General features: G+C 48.6%; 1 protein-coding gene across 1 annotated transcript in view; it reads left to right on the top strand.

The window, feature by feature from the left end:
• LOC146172641 (uncharacterized) overlaps positions 1-23,865 on the top strand; it is a 90,803-nt gene that overhangs the window by 32,800 nt on the left and 34,138 nt on the right. Inside the window, exons 7-9 of the mRNA XM_084584320.1 lie at positions 4,034-4,131; positions 5,666-5,747; positions 11,658-11,804. Of these exons, the coding sequence (XP_084440446.1) occupies positions 4,034-4,131; positions 5,666-5,747; positions 11,658-11,804 (327 nt within the window). The remainder of the gene's footprint in view (positions 1-4,033; positions 4,132-5,665; positions 5,748-11,657; positions 11,805-23,865) is intronic.

The raw sequence follows: 23,865 nt of genomic DNA, 5'->3' as shown, positions 1-23,865 counted from the left end.
TTCGTTAAGCACTGGTTTTACCGCTGGGCTATCATCAAATACCTGTCTGTATGATGCACATTCTCTGGTCAAGCGGCGGTAGATTCTTGTGGTCAGCCGTAACTGAATAGCGTTATAGTTTTTGGGCCTTCACCGAGACACGTGAATTTATTTCATGGTCGCTTATCCAAGAACCACATGTGGTCGAAATTGCCGGAGTCCTTCACTACGATGCCTCTCATAGTCTGAGTCGTTTTAGGACGTTAAACCCTACAAACCAAATCAAAACATATGAGCTTAAGGAACTATTGTTTTGTAATGCATACAAGTGTTTACTTATCATAAGAATTTCGCGTTGATAGCGCTCCAACGAATATTCTACAGGTGCAGCATTCGAAGTCAATTCATTATTAAGGTTCAGGGCGCCTTATTACCGTGACAGCAGTGTGAAAGGCCCCGCCCTCCAGAAAATACGACTTGGCGTTGTCGGCTTTAGATGAAAGTCATGTGCTTGGCTCCGACAGAAGATAGTTTGCAAATGACATGTCTGGACACTGATTGGGTGACAGCTTATGTGACGTCACGGGAGCGCATAACATGTCCTAGTTGGCTTGGAAAGTGTATTCGAACCCGGGACTCTTGAGTCTCGAGTCAGACCCGCTAGCTCTATGGGACACGTAGGCACGCTAGTATGGCTAGGTTGGTTGAAGTTGGGCTTTGACTTTCACATAAGGTGCTAGTTTACGACTATATGACAATGAGCACGTGGGTGAAAATAGAGGCTTTAATCGAGGGATTAATGATTAAACGATTTGCAGGCAAGCTCTCCAAGAGATGGGAGTTCCAATTCACCTCATCTGTCTCCTCAGGAACCTTTATGAAGGGCAAGAGGCCACAGTCAGAACTGGGCATGGTCTTACTGAGTGGTTTCCGATTGAGAAAGGGGTGAGGCAAGGCTGCATACTGTCGCCCTGCCTATTTAACCTTTATGCAGAGTGCATCATGAGGAAGGCCGGTCTGGACGAGTCTTCAGCTGGAGTGAAGATTGCTGGAAAACGTATCAACAACCTTAGATATGCGGATGACACTACTTTAATGGCAGAAAGTGAAGTGGAACTCAAGAGACTTCTGATGTGCGTACAAGAAGAGAGTGAGAAGTTTGGGCTTAAACTGAACATTAAAAAGACGAAGATCATGGCGTCTTGCCCTATCAAGTCCTGGAGCATCAATGGCCAAGAAGTGGAAGCTGTGACAGATTTTCTGTTTTTGGGCGCCAAGATTACCTCGGAAGGAGACTACAGCCATGAAATTAGGAGACGCCTGCTTCTGGGAAAGAGAGCAATGGTTAGCCTTGACCGCCTAGTAAAGAGCAGAGACATTAGTCTGCCAACCAAGATCCGTATAACCCGTGCTATGGTCTTTCCAGTTGTGATGTATGGATGCGAGAGTTGGACTGTGAAAAAGGCTGACCGCCGAAGAATCGACGCGTTTGAATTGTGGTGCTGGCGAAGACTCTTAAGAGTTCCTTGGACTGCCAGAAGATCAAATCAGTCGATATTGTCGACCATAAACCCTGACTGCTCATTGGAGGGTCAAATTCTAAAGTTAAAGCTCAGCTACTTTGGTCATCTGATGAGAAGAGAGGAGTCGCTGGAGAAAGATTTGATGTTGGGAAAGGTTGAGGGTCGCCGGAGAAGGGGTAGGCAGCGAACGCGATAGTTAGATGGCATTCTCGAGGCATTGCAGATGAAGCTATGTGATGTTAAGAAGATAGTGAGAGACCGGAAAGCCTGGCGTGACATGGTCCATTGGGTCACGAAGAGTCGGACACGACTGAACGCCTGAACTGAACTGAGGGATCAAAAATGCGAACGAAGATTTATGAAGGGAGCCGCAGACGGTATCCGTTAACAATATAGCGTCATAGGCAACAGCGCTTTCTACTGGAAGTAGTTCTCTGAAAGAATGCTATACGCGTGAATAGCATTTTTGTTGCCGTTTTCGTGTTCCTCATTATTGTTCGTGATAGTTCAAATATGGGACGTTACTGTTACTGGAGAGGGGAATGGGGGTCGTACCGGCGTGACAGCTGGGAAATGGTAGCCACGATGGCTTTCGTAGAATGAATGGCGTTCATATGTTTCGCGGCGTACAGCTATAAATTATTTCTGTCCCTAGATGACAAGAAAAATCACCAAATGTGAGTGGTGATTATTTAAATGTTTTGTGTGTACACGGCTCATGAGGACTTATTTGGCTGGAGAGGGAGATCAGGTGGTGACAGGATTGATCGGCATAAAACCCGGTGATAAAAAAGCATAAAAGGTCCACAAAATCAAGAAACTTCTGTGTCTGGCTTCCAGATGAACTTTGCTCAAGATTTCAAGGCTTATTGACTAGTCTAATATGACACACATGAACACATAGCGCGAGTTTGTGTTTTTGTTCTAACATTACAGAGAAAATAGATTTACTGCGAGAGTTCCATACTGCTCCCGCGTTGCCTAATTTAGGGCAAACAAAAGCTAGGCATGCAAATTATTTGGTGGATGGCGCAGATCATGACATAAGAATTAGGTGCACGGCTAGCCTCAACAGCGTACGTCTCGGCTTGGCTCCGGTCTCGGTTTCCTCCGTCAAGAAGGTTTGTTGATGCCCGTTGTTGGAGTCAATTTCTCATGGCGGATTAAAGGTATGACAAGGGTCACTTCAGCCGTTGCAGTCACTGAGTCTTATGAAATGAAGCAAGCTTCTAAACGCTATGAATGTGGGGCGCTCGGACAGGGTTGAATGTATTCAATTGTGGGCTGATTAATTTCCCTTGGGGGAATTCAATATACGAGCTGCTGTTGGCAAAACGTTCGACACGTGTTGGCAGAGCTGCTGCTATTACTACTGCGCTGTGGAGCACACTCATAGGATCACCAAACCGAGCATGGGAATTGCGAGTGGCGTCGCCGTGATTGGTTAACCAGTTGTGTGACGTCATTAGTGCGAATTATGTCATTAGCCGCTGTAAAAAGAACCTTCATTCTAGCAACCTTGTACCCTGAAAAAAAAAAAAATGACTAGCAGTCACATAACGCGGCCGGCAGATGACAAGATCGGACATTGATAGGTCGGCGTGTTTTGTAGTATCATGAGACCACAAGCTGCCAAGCTGCCCAAGAGGCAGCTTTTACTGTAGGCATCCTGCCACCATGTACTTTGTGGTGGTGAAATAAAGTTATTATTATATTATTATTACATGGCATGATCCAGTTGGAATGTGCTTTCAGCTTGGACAACTTCTCCATTTGTAAGGGCGGGATTAAAATCGAACACCGTCGAACATCGTGCCACTTCGGTCTAATTGGCTAATATATTTTGTGACGTCATAACCACGTGACATCTCGCGAGTAATTCAAACTAAGGTCGTTATAGTTCAGCCTTTGACTGACCAATGACTTAGCTTGACATGACATTTAACCTTGACCTGACTATTGATTTAAGCTTTCACATTGACATTAAACCTGAACAAATCCAGTACTTCTTTGTGCGCTTGTATTGTCATAACCGGGATTAGCCTCTCCTAACTTTGAATTTTAGATTTATTGCAGGAGAGCGTGCGCACCAGGTTGTTGCAATAGAGTTGGATTTTCCGGCAACGAAACTTGCAGAGCTCTGACGTCGAGCGGTTATGATAGGGATTGCTTTTTTGAGGCTGACCATAAAGTAATAGGCTCTGTCGGAAGACCGATAACAGTGTCAGTAATTACTGCAGGGCAAGGAACACGGTACTGGGCAGAAAACATTGCCAACGTGTCGAATGAATTAGTACAAAACTAAAATATACTTCCTAGCCCAAATTGTCTCATTTTGCCTTCAGTGTGCCTGTTCTCTCACTTCAGCGCGGTAAAAGCGCATTTGGTTAGTAGTTGTCTGTGTGTTTAGTATAGTCTATACAGGGGATCACTTGGTGGGCACGAAAGTGACGGAATAACCACTCTCTTATCATGCGTGATTATCTCTTCTATTTTTGTATAAATGTGAGTTTTTTTGTTTCGATGTACAGGTCACTGCATCTATGTACGTTCAGGGCGAGCGCAATTACATCCGCAACACCAATTTTGCCCTCTTCAACTCCACCTACAAAATGGGCCAGGTGCTCAGGTAAGAAATCAAACCGAGCCTCTATTTTGAAGCAATATCTGTGAGACACTGTCTCGAGGCAAGAGCCGTCACTATAGCGCGCATTGCAGTATAGCCCGGCAAAAAACTGCTGCTTTCGCCCATTCACTAGTGCATATACTAACCAAGAGTTGAATATCGGAGTGTCGGCATTTCCGGTCCATGCTTTGGTTTTTCTAATGTTTCTAATTTTGGCGTCTGAAACTTGTGACTTCACGAAGAACAGCCTCAGTTCACAAGCCTACCCTCAACCCTTGTTCGGTTTTCTGTGAAGGCAAGGAAGGAACAGAAACAATAAAATATGGCCGCTGGTAACTAGGCGAGTAGGCACTGTCGGGGATGCAGCATGTGACATGGTCACCTGTTTCACGGCCTACTTACTATCTACGCTGTTATGTGTGTTTGAGTGATAGATAGTGGTAGTGTGGGGATGAGTGGGGGCCCAGCTGGGTACTCAGTGGCTTTCATCCTAGAAAAAGGCTCAATATCCACTATTTACTATTATGTTCTCATAGTTAACGTTGGTGGCACAAGCGCGTGTTAATGTATCTATTTTTAGTTTTGCACTCTCAAGGCAGATTGCTTAGGAGCGACATCGCTGCAGTTAACTGCAAAATAAAGAAAGTTAGCAAATAATAAAATAGCCAAGAATCGGGTCTTGTTGCAGAAATTTCAACTGCAGAACTCGAACTTACTGTGGGCATGAATAGCTATAACGCGAAAGCGGTTTCATTCTTCACAGGTTAGGTGTAAAACGCGCTGCATTGAACACCATCTCTGGATAAATGAGATGAGAGCTTGGCGCACATGCGATGAAGTATTGAGGAGGAAAGCTAACCTGCCCCTGTGATAAATAGAGGTTAAATAGTTCCGTGGCACAAAAGACGAGTCAGTTTCGTAACGAGATTGAAGAGCAAAATTTGAAGAGTGGCTGTGGCGATCGCCCTAGCTGTTCAGGTGTTAGCTATTAATGATAAAACAAAATAAATCACGTTGGATTATTTGTAACTAATTATTTAGTTTAACTTTGGTCAGATCTCAATGCCGCTTTTTGCGAGTTCGTGAACTCAAGACATATCGATGTTAAAGTGACGCTAGAGCTAGGCGCTGCACCGCGAAAGTTTGTCTTAATAATACAATCGGCTTAAACAGCCGGCATTACCGGGAATGGACAGTTCTTGGCACGGTTTACGTGGTGTTTGCAATTAAGAGGAGCGTTACCCTTATGCTGCAATGAACATTGTGCTATAATTTTAATTCTCTTTATAAAGATGACGCAGAAATGAATGCGATAAACGGTCAAATACAAGAGCTCTCGAGTGTGAACGGCTTCGATGTAAGAAAACAGCATGAGAGAAAAGTCAGTGCTGGCTATCGTGTCAAAGTTATCGTTCGATGGTAGAAAAAACAGAGAAACGAGCGAAAAAATTATAGTCGAAACATCCATTCATGTCTCAAATCTGCAGCCATAGCACGCTTCTCAATATTTGACTTGTCATACCTCGCTCCTTCCCAGGAAGTGCAACGTCACCATGCCACTGGTGAATCTCTCGACGCATCCAGACATCGCCAAGTCTTCCATTGCCTTCACGGTCCACGTGAGTACTGTGGCGAACTTTCAATGCAGATAATTCATGAACACCTATGTTCACCTCGAAACGAGAAATTAGATCTAGTCGAAGTATATCAGCCATCTTCCAAAGATTGACTCCCTATTTTATCATTTTCTCACTAAAAGAAAAAATGTCCTCGCTTTGTGCCGCAGTTACCACCAGATAAATTCATAGCAGCAAAATTACTTACACGGTCTCATTGAATTACTAAACTGATTAATGCTGTGCACAGATGATATCAGGGCATCGATATTGCCGGCGATCGCCAAAGGATGTCCAAACAAGAATTTTTCTTGACGTAAAGTTGTTAAAAACCCTTTCACCAGAAACTTAAGTGTAAGTGTTGCTGGAGTTCACATTGTGGGCGAAATATTACGGGCGTGCTTATGGCAGGTGACATGGCCAGGAAATCATTTATCGTCCAGTTGTGTCACGCCACAAAGGAATATTACACGCCTCAGTCCGCAACAAAACGAACATTGAAAATTTCCTCAAAGCAAGCACTGATGCGGTTACTGAGAAATCCGCATGGCTGTTTTTACCTACATCTTTGCCGTCCGCCACGTTCTTCGTGTCTTCCAAACAGCACTGGCGCAGATGCCTGTCCCAAGGTGACATTTATCATCATCGTCAGCCTAAGAACATCCGTTGCAGGACAAAGGACTTTCCCACCTCCTACAAATTAAACCAATCCAGTGGCCATATTCACATCTGCGAGGTTTTGGTTGTTTTAGTTTGCTCACAGTTGCTTAAGTTGTTTTCTTTTTTAAATGACAGTTTTTTGGCATTCGTGTCCTGTAGCCGACGACTTCCCTAGCAAAAAGGAAAATTGATTTAGCTGGTACATTCTGAAGGAAACAGCGGAACGACGAGAAGCAAGCAATAGCACCTGCCCTGTATTCTTGCTCGTCCCTTATCACAGCGCGGTTTGCTTCCTTTAGAAGGTTTTTCTAGTTAAATTGCCTGCAGTTGATCAATAATTAATTTTGTTTTTAAAACTCTTGCCCAGAACACCGAGAACATTACTCGAATGAGTAACTCATAACAAAGGTGCTCTGAAGAAAAAAAATTGCTGTCTCAATTAGGGAATAAATATTTGTACAGTCAAAGTAAAACACTCCAATTTAGAATCCTTGAACCGACACTTACTGGTTGTGACGCGAGATAGGCAAGAAATGACTCCTCCCAGTAGCGGTTCGCTAAACTGTCATTCGGAGCAAGTGTGAGAAAGAGGAAGCAATAAATGGAAAAGGGCACGGAAGGAAAATGCACCGAAACTAAGGAAGAGCACATTGACAGGCCATGTGGATGGAGAAGATGGTTTGAAGTGAAGGACAATGTCGAATGTTCCAAGCAAATTTTGGGATGCTTTACCAGGTGTATTAAAAGTGATTCGGCAAATACTGAAAACAAGGCTCTAAAATCAAAGAAAAAAATCTTTTTAGGTGTATGTTGACACCTGCTGTGGCCAATAAGTGTATTTAAAAGATAATACTGATCATCATGTGCGATGAACGATATTTTATTGTTTAATACATTAATTTTGTTTGGTTTTAACGACAATGGCGAATTGTAGCCATGAACACTATGATGTAATATCAGTTTTTAAAATGAAAAGGAAATAACCGGCTGACTGACAATGAGGTTATTGTGCGCGCAGAGGGCGCAGTGCGAACGAAATGTCTGCTGGTGGCGCGTTTCCAGGACTGCTGCATCAGATATGAATTCTTCTTATATACAGTCCAGCCCACTTATAACGAACTTGATTGTCACGCGGCATTTGTTCGTTATATCGAAAGTTCGTAGTAAGTGGACCACCTATAATACGGGCAAAAAGAGCAAGCGAGACGAAAGTTAACCTTATTTTTGAAAAAAGTCCGTGATGCATGTCTGCTTCTTCAAAGCTGATCGCATCAGTGCCGTTTCTAATTTTTCCAGCGCGGTAATATGTTCATCGCCAAGGGCTCTGCTGCACACGAGTTCCTTAAGCGACGCGATGTAACCGATCGCGGTTGAAGCGTTCACAGCAACCGGCGGTATAGAGCAGCATCCTCGTCATCGTCCTCGTCGGTCTCTGGGCAGTCAGGAAGGGCTCGCACTTCACGCACAATAGCTTCGTCAGTGCATGACTCCGCAATGTCGGCGTCGTCATCAGCAGAAACGAAATCGTCCGAGGCAACGTCAGGTCCGGCCAGCTGCGTGTCTACGACGCGTTGCCACAAGTCCTCGTTCGACCGGCCTTCCGGTGGGTGATCTATGGCGTCCTCGGGGCCTGGGCCCATAAAACCCGCCTTGCGGAAGCAATGTTCTATGCACTCCGCGGTGAGTTCCATCCAAGCCGCTTTCAACATCTCAGCGGCGGCAAGCAAGCTGATGCGAACTGGTATGGCAGCATCAATCGCGATCAACAAGAGTTGGATGACGCGCCGCTGGTAGCACACCTTGAACGCATGAATGATGCCCATATCCAGCGGCTGAATTTTGCAGGTTGCATTGGGAAGCAAGAAGAGCACTGTCACCGCACTCAAGGAAGGCTGCACATGATGCGCCGCACAGTTATCCAGCACGAGCAGGACCTTCCTGTTTTTTCGTGCCATGTCGCGGTCGAACTCGACAAGCCACTCGGCAAATACGTCACGACTCATCCAGGCTTTTGTATTGCTCCTGTAGCGTTACGGCACGTAGCTTCCAAAGCATCGCGGCTTTACGTGACTTGCCAATGACAAAAGGAAGCCGCCGGTCACTGCCGTCCATATTGACACACAGAAGAACGGTTATGCGCAACTTGCTGTCCTTCCCTCCTGCGCACTTGTCGCCTTTCAAGGCATGCGTTTTAGATGGCAACATCTGATAAAAGAACACGGTCTCGTCGGCATTGTAAACGTCCCGTGGAGCATAGCTCGTGATTGTTGGGAGGTTGTCGGAAAGCCACGCATCAACGTCCTCGTTGTTCACAGACGCGGCCTCGACGACGACCGCCCTGAAAATTCCGTGGCGAGCCTTATACCGGTGGAGCCATCCATTGCCTGTGCTGAAATCGGGAAAGTCCAAAGAGAAGGCGAAGTCTTTAGCCTTGGAGAGCATCAGCGGTCCACTGATCGGAACGTTGCGAGACCGGGCGTCAGCGAACCACTTCAGCAGTGCGTCCGCAACGTTCGCGTAGGTCGTCTTCCGAAGGTCGGCATTCACGGTAGCACCAAGAATATTTTCCTTGCCCTTAGCAATGGTTTAAATGGTCGATTTCGACAGTCCGTACTTCTTGACCAGTTCGCAGTTTTTTGCACCTTGAGCAAGTTCATTAACAATGGCCATCTTCGTTGCGATGTCGACAGCTTTCCTTTTAGCACCTGAAGAGGTCGGCGTACAGTCCTCCATCGCACCAGGCGCAAGTCAAGCCCTTGGGCTCGCGCGTTGCGCAAGCCTTCAACTCCCCGATCTGAGAAAGGCACGAATGCGGCAGCGTTGTCAACGCAGTGCCATCGCACAGAAAGAATCGACGGCGCAATGCCCTCAGCGCGGGGTGGCAACGGAGCAACAAATGGAGAACCAGTTTGAGCCGGTAGAGCAGGCGCCTGACTTTCCGGATTGGTCGACGCAGATCACATGGATGCATCACAGCGACGCGGGCGGCGCCACTTTCTCTTTCGTCACCGCGCGCGCGCGCTTTTTCATTTTCATTTTTCAACGCGCGCTTTTTCTTTTTTCTTTTTACTTTATTTTACCCGCAAAGGAACGCCGGGGGACGCTTTGTGAGCTTTGTGTTCGCGTCGTGTCAGGGGAACACAAAGTGCACGAAATTCGCCTGCCGCGGGTTCGCAGTCGAGCGAAACCGCGCCAAACACCGCCGGCTCGGTCAACTACGGGGGCCCGACCGCTTCGCGTTCGCTCTAACCGAGTGTTGAGGCCACAACAGTTCGTTCTATGTGAGACACTGTGCCATTGCCCCAATACATATTTTGACGGTAGCACCGCCCTCGTTCGTACTAAGCGAGCGTTCGTTATATCTGCGGCTGTTATAAGTGGGCTGGACTGTATTCTACCACGACATGTACTTTTTTTCTCTAATCGCTTTCAAAATTTGCAGCCAGATATTTGGCGATCATCCTCTGCGTCTTTACACCAAGCAAATAAGCCTAAGCGCGCAACACTTTACGGTAGGGCCCATGCTTCAGATTTCTCATCCTAGAGAGTTCAAATACCTCACTATTAGAAGTAGTTTTCATTTCGGCTTCTGCGCTCCGATCGAATGGGCGAAAGTTCGGCTTTTCATGGAAAGAAGTACTCGCATTTCTCGTGCAGCAATGCTTCAGGGAGGTGAATCTTTATAGTCTGCAAACGCAGTATTCACCTGTCGGCGTTATTAGCCCTCGAAAAGTAGAGCTGTGCACTTGACTTACAATAGAAGAACGAAGTTGATTTACGTATCTACCTACTCGGGTTGTTAATAGAACATATGGTTAATGCAACTGAAGCAATGTAATGTTGCGAGGAAAAGAAAGAGGCGTCGCCACTTCTGGCATTGGGGCTATAGGCAGAAGGAACAGTCACTGGGCGCCAGCATGAAATGCGGAATTTAGCGTGACATTGTTCGAAGTTATTTGCGTGTCGGAGGGGCCTTTTAGTTCTGCTGAAAAAAGCAAATGAAAATATTTCATTCCTACTTACACCTCCTTGTTTTCGCTAATGTTTGAAAGTGCTAGTTGAAATCCTGGCCTTACGTTAATACGGACGCGTTCAAAATTAGAATTCCAAATGAACGGCCTGATGTGATCAATGATTGGCTGGGTAATTGCCGAAGAGCTGAGGAGAGCATGTTGCCGGGCTAGTTGGTGATCCATTAAGTAAAAAACTTAGCGCAAAAAAAAAGAACACAAGGGACAAAGAAGAACACATAAGACGTTTGACGAGCGCTAACTACCAACTCTTTATTCAAGCCGAAGTACACAGCTTATATATGACAAAATCGAGCATGCGCAGAAGGGAGCAGATAAAACAGTAGCAGTCAACACAAAAACATGTCTAGAAGGGCACATTCCGCCGAGTACATGTGTACAGATGTATTGCTAACACAACGATCGGATAGCTTATCTATATGATATGCCTCTAATAGAAGTCTTGCCTTATAATTCCCACTTTTGCCCAGAATCGTCGTCTTGTCAAATCCTGCCCTACACTTACAAGAAGCAATGTGCCGCACAAGGTTGGCATTTTCATCTTTAATTTCAACGTTTCGAGCATGCTCCCTCAACCGGTCATTGACACAGCGGCCAGTTTGTCCAACATATGAGGCACCACAAGACAGGGGGATTCGGTAAACCACTCCCACTGCACAGTTCACATAGGGCGACACGTGTTTTTTGCTGCAACCCCCGCCGGCACACCCTGTGATGCGTGGGCAAAGCTTAGAAAGCTTGTTGGGTGCTGTAAACACCAGGGGCACGTTGTGCCTGCCCGCAACTTTTCTAAGGTTGTGAGACAAACGGTGTACATAGGGCACCGTAACTGGCTTGGAAGAAAGGGGTTCAGCTCTTCTTCGGGTGCCCTTCTCTTTTTACAGGATGGCCTCAGCTACAGCTGATATGACCGTTTTTGGGTAACCTGCTGCTACTAGCCTCAAAACCTGATCAATCAGACTAGCTTGCATTTTGTGAGGGCAAGACTTTTGAAGCGCCGACTCCAGGCAAAGTGAGGCTATGGCTCTTTTAACCACTTTTGAATGCGCCGAATCATAGCTTAATAAACCTTTTCTGGATCGGGGGGAAGAGCTGCTTCACAGGAGTAAGCCAGTTAATTGGAGCGGAGAGTAATAATAATAATCAAAAATATTTGTCGCTAGTCATACGACTGTGTGGTCGAAATGACGCCGGCCACGTTATTTTCATCACTTTCTACTAGGCGTACCCGATCTACTTCACCCTGCTTGAGCAGAACAATGCCCTGAAGGCTACCAGCTCCATTACGTCGCCGAGCGGCTTGGTGGTGAAGCTCAGTGACGCAAAGAACGCGCTTGACCAACTGGGCACGGAAAAACGGACGGCTACCGTAAGTGGAACTTCAAATTCAGCTTCTGTTCCCTGTCATGAAAGCGAACTCATGTGCTTACTGTAAAAAGTGACTCGCATTTCGCCACGAATGATCAACTGATGGTTCAGCACGATGCGCGCGCGCGCGCGCGCGCGCACGCACGCACGCACGCACGCACGCACGCACGCACGCACGCACGCACGCACGCACGCACGCACGCACACACACACACACACACACACACACACACACACACACACACACACACACACACACACACACACACACACACACACACACACACACACACACACACACACACACACACACACACACACACACACACACACACACACACACACACACACACACACACGCGTGCACACGCACGCGCGCACTAGTAAGAAGGGGGGGTTTATTCGGCAGATCAACAGGACTTGATCAGCAGGACTGGGCAGATCAGCGGCGAACACAGCGGCAGCGAACACAGTCAGGTCCACTGACTGGCATGTTCCTCGTGCCCTTCTTCCTCTTCACAATTACCCGCGGGACGAAGAGGAGACATCCTGGCGACTTACGGCGTGAGCAAGACGGCAGGGTTGTAATAGGGTTTGAGGCGCTGGACGTGAACAATTCGCGTCCGCGCCGGCGTAGATCATGGCGCGGCTTAACAGGTTCCACCACATAATTAACCGGAGAGGTGCGCTCCAGAACTCGGTATGGGCCATGGTATTTACCAAGAAATTTTGAAGACAGTGCAGGGGCATTGGAAGGTATCCATAGCCACACAAGAGCGCCAGACAAGAAGTGCGGTGTCGAGTGTTGGATGTCATGTTTGGATTTATGGCGGTACTGGGTGTTAGCCGTGAATGCGCGGGCGATTTGTCGACAGTCTTCCGCATGTTGGGCTGCTTGAGACGCAGGTGTATACTCTGATATGTCTGGCTGATACGGGAGTATGGTGTCGATTGTAGCAGAGGAGTGACGACCGTAGAGGAGAAAAAAGGAAGAGAAGCCAGTAGTAGACTGCGTTGCGGTATTGTATGCGTACGTGACATACGGAAGGACGAGGTCCCAGTTTGAGTGGTTGGAGGAGACGTACATAGAGAGCATGTCGCCAAGGGCACGATTGAAACGCTCAGTGAGGCCATTAGTCTGGGGATGATAGGCGGAGATGGTTCTATGAATAATGTTGCACTTGGTGAGCAAGGCTTTCACAACGTCACTTAAGAAAACGCGTCCTCTGTCGCTGAGCAGCTCTCGAGGTGCGCCATGACGAAGAACAAATCGCTGCAAAATGAAGGAAGCTACTTCTGACGCTGTGGCAGATGGAAGTGCGGCGGTTTCTGCATACCTCGTCAGATGATCAACGGCTACGATAGCCCAGCGGTTGCCGGCCGCATTGTAGGAAAGCGGCCCGTACAAATCCATGCCGACGCGGTGGAAAGGGCGTGGTGGGCTGGGTAACGGCAGCAACTCTCCAGCAGAACTTAGAGGAGATGGCTTGAGACGTTGACAGGTGAGGCATGAGCGAACGTACTTGACTACAAAGGTGTACATACCCCGCCAGTAGTAACGCAGCCGGAGATAAGTGTATGTCTTGAAGCCGCCCGCGTGACCTGATTGCGGGTCAGCGTGGAAATAGTTACAGATTTGCGAACGTAGCTGCCAGGGAATAACTAGCAACCACTTGCGGCCATCTGCGCAGTAGTTGCGGCGGTAGAGGAGGTTATCACGAATGGCGAAGTGGGAAGCATGGCGTCGGAGAGCACGCGATGGAGAAGCAGCTGTAGGATTGGAGATAAAATTGAGGATAGAGTTTATCCAAGGATCTTGCCGCTGCGCTGACGGCATGTCATTGATGTGAAGCGATGGCGGGGAATCGTTGGAAGACGAAAGGCTCGCGACCTCAGCTGTAAGGGGGCAGCGGGAAAGTGCATCGGCGTCGTGATGTTTGCGGCCAGAGCGGTAAACAACGCGGACATCATATTCCTGAAGGCGACGAGCTCATCTTGCCAGTCTGCCGGACGGGTCTTTCAGTGAGGAAAGCCAGCAAAGCGCATGATGGTCCGTCACTACGTCAAAAGGGCGACCATAGAGGTAAGGGCGGAATTTAGTAAGAGCCCAAATAATCGCTAAGCACTCTTTTTCAGTGACAGAGTAATTGGATGAAGCCTTCGTGAGTGTACGGCTAGCATAGTCGACCACGTATTCAGTATAACGTGCTTTGCGCTGAGCGAGCACAGCGCCGAGACCTATACCACTGGCGTCTGTGTGGACCTCAGTAGGCGCTGTGGGGTCCAAGTGACGTAGGACAGGCGGTGCCGTAAGGATGTGTCGTAAAGCATTGAAGGCATCGTTGCACGCTGGTGACCACGACGAAAGGTCGGTACTGCCGGACAGAAGTTCTGTCAAGGGAGCAGCAATGGAAGCAAAATTCCTAATAAAGCGGCGAAAGTAAGAGCACAGCCCGAGGGAGCTACGTAGATCTTTGATGGAAGTCGGTTTGGGAAAGGCTGCTACGGCACGAAGTTTGGCAGGGTCTGGAGATACACCTTCTTTGGAAATAACGTGGCCGAGAATGGTGAGCTGGCGGACGGCAAAACGACATTTTTTCAAATTCAGCTACAGTCCGGCATCAGATAGGCAGGTCAAAACGTGCTTCAGACTGTAGAGGTGTGTGTCAAAGTCACGAGAAAAGACGACAATGTCATCGAGGTAGCAGAGGCACGTCTTCCACTTTAGGCCACGCAAAATGGTGTCCATCATCCACTCAAATGTTGCCGGAGCATTACAAAGGCCAAACGGCATAACTGTAAATTCGTACAAGCCGTCGGGAGTTACAAAGGCTGTTTTGGGGCGATCAGCCGCTTCCAAGGGGACTTGCCAGTACCCGGAACGTAAATCTAGGGAAGAAAAGAGTTCGGCGCCTTGCAAACAATCGCGAGCGTCGTCGATGCGTGGGAGAGGATATACGTCCTTTCGCGTAATCTTATTAAGGCGGCGATAATCGACACAGAAGCGGATAGAACCATCTTTCTTTCTTACGAGTACAACAGGTGACGCCCAAGGGCTGCTTGAGGGCTGAATCACGCCATTCTGGATCATTAGGTCGACTTGCTCTTCAATAGCCTGGCGTTCGGTTGCAGACACACGATAGGGGCGCTGTCGCAGTGGTGCGTGGGTGCCGGTGTCGATGCGATGAGTGACTGTAGAAGTTTGACCCAAAGAACTTTGATGAGAGTCGAAGGAGGGGCGAAAGGGATGTAGAAAGCTGAGTTTGCTGCTCTGGAGGAAGATCGGCGTCGATGGAACGGGGAAAAAAGTCTGTAGAGGGGGAGCGGGCGCAGGTGAAAGGAGGCTGAGTGCAGTCACGGCACAGTGCGGCGCGTCGTCAGGTTCCTCAGAGACAGTACCTAGGTTTTACAAGACAGTAACCTAGGTTTTAACCTGTCATATAGATTAAGTGGAAAGGCGGTAGAGCAGCGCCTCCACGGTTTGATGTATGAATCGTCAATACAGTGAAGCGCTCAAAATCACAAAGGACGAGGAGGGAACAGGACAATAGCGCACCTTCAACCCTTGGGATACACAGGTTGCACTCTCGTCCAACGTCGCCCTCCTTGCCACTTCCCGGACACTGGTGAGAAGTCCTGCGGCGTCTTGCCTCGGTGGTACGGCGAACTTGGGGCCGAGCGCCAGAGTCCTGGAGACATCATCCGGGACGTCGACGTCCCCTAACGTGTGAATGCCTTGACCACATGCCGATACCTTGCGAGGCACCAGAAGGCGGAGGCCCTCCAATACACGGAGCCAGAATGTTTCCGTGGCCAGGTTGAGCAACCTTGACACCTGGCGCCATTTCCATCGGGCTCGTCCGAGGTTGCTGTCGCTGAAGATACTTGAGAACAAGTAGTCACGATAGAACCGAGCCTGCCTCCGCCATTCAGCCCGGAAAATCTTGCACAGCCGTCCAACATGATTAACCGACGGAGAAAAGCCACCAAGCAGGGGATCCTGGGTCGGATACAGAAGGAAAAAGCACGAGCTTGGACCTCAGCGTTGGCAGCAAGTGAAACCAGGGAACATGAATCCAGAGAACAAAGAGTAGAAAGGCCCAAGGTACTAGAAATGCACTTCAGAAGGGAAAATGTTTGGGCGTGTTGGTTCATCGTCAATACAGTGAAGCGCTCAAAATCACAAAGGATGAGGACGGAACAGGACAATAGCGCACCTTCAACCCTTGGGATACACAGGTTGCACTCTCGTCCAACGTCGCCCTCCTTGCCACTTCCCGGACACTGGTGAGAAGTCCTGCGGCGTATTGCCTCGGTGGTACGGCGAACTTGGGGCCGAGCGCCAGAGTCCTGGAGACATCATTCGGGACGTCGACGTCCCCTAACGTGTGAATGCCTTGACCACATGCCGATACCTTGCGAGGCACCAGAAGGCGGAGGCCCTCCAATACACGGAGCCAGAAGGTTTCCGTGGCCAGGTTGAGCAACCTTGACACCTGGCGCCATTTCCATCGGGCTCGTCCGAGGTTACCGTCGCTGAAGATACTTGAGAACAAGTAGTCACGATAGAACCGAGCCTGCCTCCGCCATTCAGCCCGGAAAATCTTGCACAGCCGTCCAACATGATTAACCGCAGACGATATTTTGCTGCTAGCTGAGAGTCTGGAAGAATTGCAAACTCTAGTTAAGTATTGCGGAGACGAAGGGGACGCTCTAGGCTTCAGTTTCAGGGCAGTTAAGTCGGGTCTGATGATTTTCAACGGCTCAACTGATCAGGGTCTTAAAATACAAGGCCTTGAAATACCTAGAGTAGCAGAATATAAATATTCGGGAGTATGGGTAAACGAAGGATTGGCATACATTGGAAAGCATGAGCAATCACTTAAGGCCGAAGGGCGAAGGAATGCCGGGATAATGAAGCATAAGGCATTGTGGGGATACAATAGGTATGAGATATTGAGGGGTATTTGGAAAGGAATTATGGTGCCAGGACTTACTTTCGGAAATCCGGTTTTGTGCCTAAAATCAGAGGTACAGTCGACATTAGAAACAAATCAGAGATCCGTTGGACGATTAACACTAGGTGCCCACGGCAAAACTACAAATGACGCGGTACAGGGAGATATGGGCTGGGCATCTTTCGAAGTACGGGAAGCTCAGAGTAAAATATTATATGAGGAACGCCTGAGGAAATTGGACAGTAACAGATGGGCAGCTAAGGTATTTAAATACCTGTACCTAAAAAGCGTTGACTCACAATGGAGGAAAAGAACTAGGAAACTAACTAGTTAGTATGCTAGTAACAAGGACGGAGAAATAAAGAGCATTAAGCAACAGGTGAAAAACACAGAAGGTAAAAATTGGATAAATTCGACGAAAAAAAAAACAGAGTGTGGAATTATACCGAAAGTGGAAAATGCAGATCAGGAAGGAAGATTTCTTTGATAACTCAAGAGGCAGCGCCCTACTTTTTGAAGCTAGATCAGGGTGCCTTAGAACACGCAGCTACAAAAAGAAATTTAACAATGGAGATGACGCATGTGCTGTATGTGGAAACTCCAGTGAAACAATTGACCATATTATACTCGAATGCAATGGTATCCATCCGGAAGTTGATGCAGGCGCAATCACTGTTCCTGAAGCTCTGGGGTTTAGAGATAACAGTGGCCGGGTGAATAAACCGGCGGTGGAAACCAGCAAAAAACGGCTGGAAGATTGGTGGCTTAAAAGCAGAGAAGTGACATAATGTTAGTAATGTAGGAGCAAAATTTAATAAATAGAATGATGGTTTAGTTAACCATTCTAAATCAATAATTAAGATATATGGAGAAAAATGAGCATGATAGCTACTGCTACCACCCCGTTTCAAAGGGGACGCTCCTAAATTCCATCCATCCATCCATCCATCCATCCATCCATCCATCCATCCATCCATCCATCCATCCATCCATCCATCCATCCATCCATCCATCCATCCATCCATCCATCCATCCATCCATCCATCCATCCATCCATCCATCCATCCATCCATCCATCCATCCATCCATCCATCCATCCATCCATCCATCCATCCATCCATCCATCCATCCATCCATCCATCCATCCATCCATCCATCCATCCATCCATCCATCCATCCATCCATCCATCCATCCATCCATCCATCCATCCATCCATCCATCCATCCATCCATCCATCCATCCATCCATCCATCCATCCATCCATCCATCCATCCATCCATCCATCCATCCATCCATCCATCCATCCATCCATCCATCCATCCATCCATCCATCCATCCATCCATCCATCCATCCATCCATCCATCCATCCATCCATCCATCCATCCATCCATCCATCCATCCATCCATCCATCCATCCATCCAGAGATCAGAAGAGATGCGATTGGCTGGATACTTCCGAGGCATTCGCCATGGCGCAAAGCAGTAGGGGAGTTAAATGGGTTAGGGAGCCATAACATGGAAAGGCCAGTGGAAATAGCGAGCATTGCGTAGGGCAATGGAAGGCACTTGCGGCGCAGGAAAGTATGGGCTGGTGTGGAGAACGGTGTCATCGCTAATAGAGGCACAAGCGACACGAACAAGCACTGAAGAGCAGGGAGGAAGGTCGATATCTGCGGCGACGAGGGTTTAGCACAGGAATTTGATTGATCAGCGTCTGGTAAGGCATCGGGCACAGTCGATAACCCCACTTCAGCTCGAGCACAATCGATAATAGCAGCATGACGCGACAGGAAATCCCAGCCTAAAATTACAGCGTGCGAGCAACTTGGCAGCACGACGAACTCAATCGTATAAAGGGAATTCTGGATAACTACTCGAGCGGCGCACGCTGCTAAAGGCTTGATATGCTCAGAGCTGGCCGTTCGCAACGAAAGTCCCGCAATTTTCGTCTTCACTTTCTTTAAAGTGCCACATAGTTTTGCGTCCATTACCGAAATCGCAGCACCAGTGTCAATTAGAGTCATGACAGCAGCACCCTCGACGAAAACTTCAATTAGGTTTGTCGGCGACAGATGAGGACCTGGGTCGTTCGACGGGGTCGCAGTTCTCGCCTCAGGAGCTGCGGCCTCTAGTTTTCCTCATGTGAAGCGTTCTGTCGACGTCGCATCGGAGAGATAGAGCGGAGTCGCGGCGACGGTGAATAGCGTTCGGACATGGCTGAGCGGTCTGGGGAGAAATGAGGGCGGGCTGGAGGCTCAGTAGGCGCGGAATACTGAGGCGTCGGAGACCGGTATGCAGAACCATGAGTGGGTGGTGCCAACGCCGGGAGACGGTTGCGGCAATAACGAGAAATGTGCCCAGCAAGCCCGCAAGTGTAACTAATTGGCCGGTTATCCGTCGTGCGCCAGGGATTACGTGGTCTTGGAGCCGGTCGCATAAACTGCGCAGGTTCTCGCGCAGGTGCAGGAGGCGGCTGAACGTAGGCAGGTGGCGGTGGAGCATATGTAGGTGGCGGTCGGGCCGCAACAGCCGCATATGTTAACGGCGCTGCAACAGGCATGGATTGAGGGGCTGAAAAGAGGGCTGAATCAAGACTATGCCTTGAGCAGTGTCCCCGTGCCCAGTGAAGCCTCGATCGATGGGGTGGCTGCTTAAGTAGCTGCTTGGTAGCGATGTAGTTACCGATGATGTCAACGGAGATCATCAAGTTGTGCCGAGGATATCAGGTCATGGTAGGGAGCGAGCGTACAATTGCATTCATCGAGCGGTGGGCTTGATACCGGTTACGAGGCCAAAGGTACTGGCTGGTTGAACTGCGCAGCTGATAGCATCGATGCGAAGAAAGCCAGGAAAGCCTGCATGTCGAAAGAGGGCTGAATCAAGACGATGCCCTGAGCATATATATATATATATATATATATATATATATATATATATATATATATATATATATATAGTGAGTATATATTGGTTATGGGGATGTAATAAGAAGGGGTGTTTATTTACAGTGCTGATGTAGCTGAACAAGATGAAGCCTACTAGCGCCCAGAAACCAACGCTTCTTCCTCCTCCTCTGCCACACCATCACAATCCTTTGTCGTCGTCAGTAGAGTGACATTTCCCTCCTACTCAGACGAAGCCCTCTGGGCGTGTTCGTGAGTCGTGCGAGGCTGACACGGCTTCAAGTGGGCAACATGACATAGTTCGGTTTTGGCAGACCGGCGACCTGATGCTGTCAGGCGGGCTATTGCATAAGTTAAATCACTAATGCGTTTGACAACCACATATGGGCCGTCATAGTGGGCCAAGAGTTTTTGATGTAGGCTACGTCGCCGAATTGGACTCCATAGCCAGACTAAATCACCTACAGAGTACGTGACCCGCCGGTGACTGGCATCGTATCGCACCTTAGAATGTTCTTGTGAAGCACCAGACCGTAATCGGGCGATTCTCCGAGCTTCTTCGGCGAGACAGAGGGTCTCAGCCAGGCAGGGGTCTTCACGGTTTTTGAAGGGCAGAATAGTATCCAGGGAGTAGCCTGGCGGTCTGGCATAAAGCAGGAAATATGGACTGTACCCAGTCGTCTCATGCATGGCGGTATTAAACGCATACGTGATGAAGGGTAGTATGGTGTCCCAGTTCTTATGCCCCGCGTCCACATACATGGCTAGCATGTTGATAAGCGTTCCGTTGACGCACTCAGTCAAGTCATTTGTCTGGGGATGGTATGGCGTCGAATGTCGGAAAGTTACGGCGCATAAACACATGACCTCTTCAACAACATCAGCACTGAATTGTCGGCCCCGATCAGTGATGACAATTCGTGGCGGGCCGTGCCGTAAGATGACTGAGTGCAGCAAGAAAAACGACACCTGATGCGCCATAGCAGATGGAAGAGTGGCGGTTTCACAGTAACGTGTGAGATAGTCCACGCAGATTACAATCCAGCGATTTCCATCCACGGACTTCGGAAACGGACCTACGAGGTCAATGCCTACTTGATCAAACGGAGCTGTCGGGGTCTTCACAGGGTGCGGCAAGCCAGATAGAGTTGCAGTTGGATGTTTGTGGCGTTGACATTGCTTGCAACTGGCAACGTATTGTTCAATCGTCGATCGCATTCTGGGCCAGTAAAAGCTTCCTTGAGCACGGTGGAGAGTTCGAACTGATCCCAAATACCCAGAAGTTGGATCATCATGCATAACACGCAATACGTCCGTGCACAACATCTTGGGAACTACGAGTAGGTATCGCTGGCCGACAGGCGAATAACTCTTTTTCAATAGGAGGCCATCATGCACCAAAAACGGCTTGTAGGTAAGCTGGCTTGGGCAAAGAGAGGCTGCAGACTATCATTTTGCTGTTCCATTTTGAAAACATTCGTGTCGGGGAACGCTGGGTCGAGGGTCGATTTATAATTGTCGAAATCGTCGCTTTCAGGTCCAGTCGTGGCCATTGGCATCATAGAAAGACAATCTGCGTCCGGATGACGCCTCCCGCTTTTGTACACCACGGCAAAGTCATATTCCTGTAACCGGAGGGCCCATAAAGTGTGCGAGGCGACCACATGGGTCTCGAAGGTTCCGCAGCCAACAGAGTGAATGATGGTCAGTTACGATAGTAAACGAACGTCCGTACAAATATGAACGGAAACGCTGCACAGCGAAAACTACAGCCAGGCATTCCTGTTCGGTGACGGTGTAGTTTCGCTCCGGCTTGCTCAGGGTACGACTTTCGCACGCGATAACATGCTCTCGTTCATCGTGCCGTTGGACAAAGACTGCCCCGAGACCGATTCCACTAGCGTCCGTGTGTACTTCTGTCATTGCAGTAGGATCGAAGTGACGCAGGATGGGCTTCGATATTAAAAGAAACTTCAGTTGACGGAATGACGCGTCGCAGTCGGGTGTCTAGTCAAAAGTAGAGTTTTTGTGGAGAAGGCACGTCAATGGGTAAGCAATGTCAGCAAAGCGATGTATAAAGCGTCTAAAATACGAACACAACCCTAGAAAACTGCGCAACTCCTTCACTGTCTGCGGGGGTTTAAAAGACTCAACAGCGGCAGTTTTCTGGGCATCCGGCATTACACCATCCCCATTGACAAGGTGTCTTAGCACCAGCGCTTGGCGCTCTCCAAAGCGACACTTTTTCGAGTTCAGAATTAGGGCGGCGTTGTGCAGACAATTCAAGACACGTACTAGACGGTCATTGTGTTCTTGGAAGGATTTCCCAAATATGAGGACATCGTCCAGATAGCACAGACAAATGTCCCATTTTAAGCCGCGCAAAACTGTGTCCATAAAGCGTTCAAATGTGGCTGGCGCATTACACAGCCCGAATGGCATAACATTAAACTCATAAAGGCCATCTGGCGTAACGAAGGCTGTTTTTTCTTATCCGCAGGGTCCATTGGAATTTGCCAGTAGCCAGATCTGAGATCAAGACAAGAAAAATAGGACGCACCAGAGAGGCAGTCGAGGGCATCGTCTATGCGAGGAAGAGGATAGACGTCCTTTTTCGTAACAGAATTTAGACGCCGATAATCGACACAGAATCGCCACGAACCGTCTTTCTTGCGTACATGAATAACAGGGGCAGCCCAGGGGCTAGATGACTCCTGTATCACCTTCTTCCGTAGCACGTCCTCCACTTGCTCATGAATGACTTTGCGCTCAGATGGGGACACGCGATATGGCTTTTGCCGAATGGGACGAGCCGAACCAGTGTCGATGTTATGATGGGTCCGATGTGCAGGGCGAGAGGTTGGTCCATCTGTTTGAGAAAAGTCAAACATAGGCGAAAAAGGTAGAAGAATATCCACAAGAGTACGGCGTTGACGTGAGCTGAGATCAGCGCTCATCATGCGGAAGATCGAAGTTTTATCAGCAGGCAGAGGTACGGTGGCACTCGTAGCATCTGTGACCAAAGCAACGACGTGGGGCGCATCGGGTCCACAGGAGGCAAGCTTCAATCCCGTTGGTAAAACTGCGGGCTCGGACGATGGATTGATTGTCTATAACGAGGCACTACCGTGATGCACGGAGATCATACAGTGAGGGATAATTACATTTTTCTTCAGGCATGCTGAGTGAACTGGGTGCTCCATGGCCTGGAATGAAACCTGCTCAAGAAGTGGAACGGACACGGGGACGAACATGGCAGACAAGCGTGGAACTACTGTGTCTTCGGTAATACTAAAAACTGTTTCTTCATCACGGTCACTTTCAAAAAGAGTCGGCAGGTGCGAGCCATCAAAATGAACCTCTTGACTTCGGCAGTCCACGGTAGCGCCACAAAACTTAAAGAAGTCCATTCCTAAAATGATGTCATGCGTAGAGTGGGGTATGACTGCGAATTCGGCTTGAAAAAGTGCACCACCCACAGACACTTGGGCACTACACACACCCAGTGGCCGCAAAGCCTCTCCACTCACACCACAGAACGTTGAAGCACGATCATATTCAAACATCACTTTACGTCCCAACAAGTGCCAAAACTGATTACTCATCACAGACACAGTCGCACCCGTATCTACCAAAGCAAATGTACACACACCATCAATTAACACACGGATTTTGTTTTTGAGCATTGCAGTTGGAGGGATGTTGGCACACAGCACATTTCCAGCGGCCTCACCCCCATAGGTCACGCTGGTTAGTTTTCCTGACGGGGCGACTTGGAGCGCCGCCGCGGTGATGGAGAATGACGCGCACGGAAGGCGGGTGGAGGAGTAACACTTCGCTCAGATGCTGGGGAATGGTCGCGGAGATTCCCGTTCTGGATGTTGCCGAAGTACCCACGGGGAGTATTGGATTGCTGGAAAACGGGGCTGTATTGCCGATTGTTGGGTACTGCTGGAGGCACCGGGCGGTTATAGCGTGACGGGAACCTACTGCGGCAGTACCTGGCGATGTGACCTTCGACGCCGCAGCGGTAGCATATCGGTGGGGGAAGGTATAAAATGCTGTTGTGGATAAGAGCTAGGCACAGCAGGGCGCATCGTAGGTCTGGCTGAATGTTCACACTGCACAGGAATCCTTGTAGATCGAACAGAAGATCTAGGCGCACTTGAGATGACGTCATACCTTGGGGCTTCAAGCAT

The sequence above is a fragment of the Amblyomma maculatum genome, chromosome 11 (genome assembly GCF_055883805.1).
Source record: "Amblyomma maculatum isolate TAMU_Amacu chromosome 11, ASM5588380v1, whole genome shotgun sequence".
Lineage (NCBI taxonomy): Eukaryota > Metazoa > Arthropoda > Arachnida > Ixodida > Ixodidae > Amblyomma > Amblyomma maculatum.
This window is presented reverse-complemented; position numbering and strand designations above follow the sequence as displayed.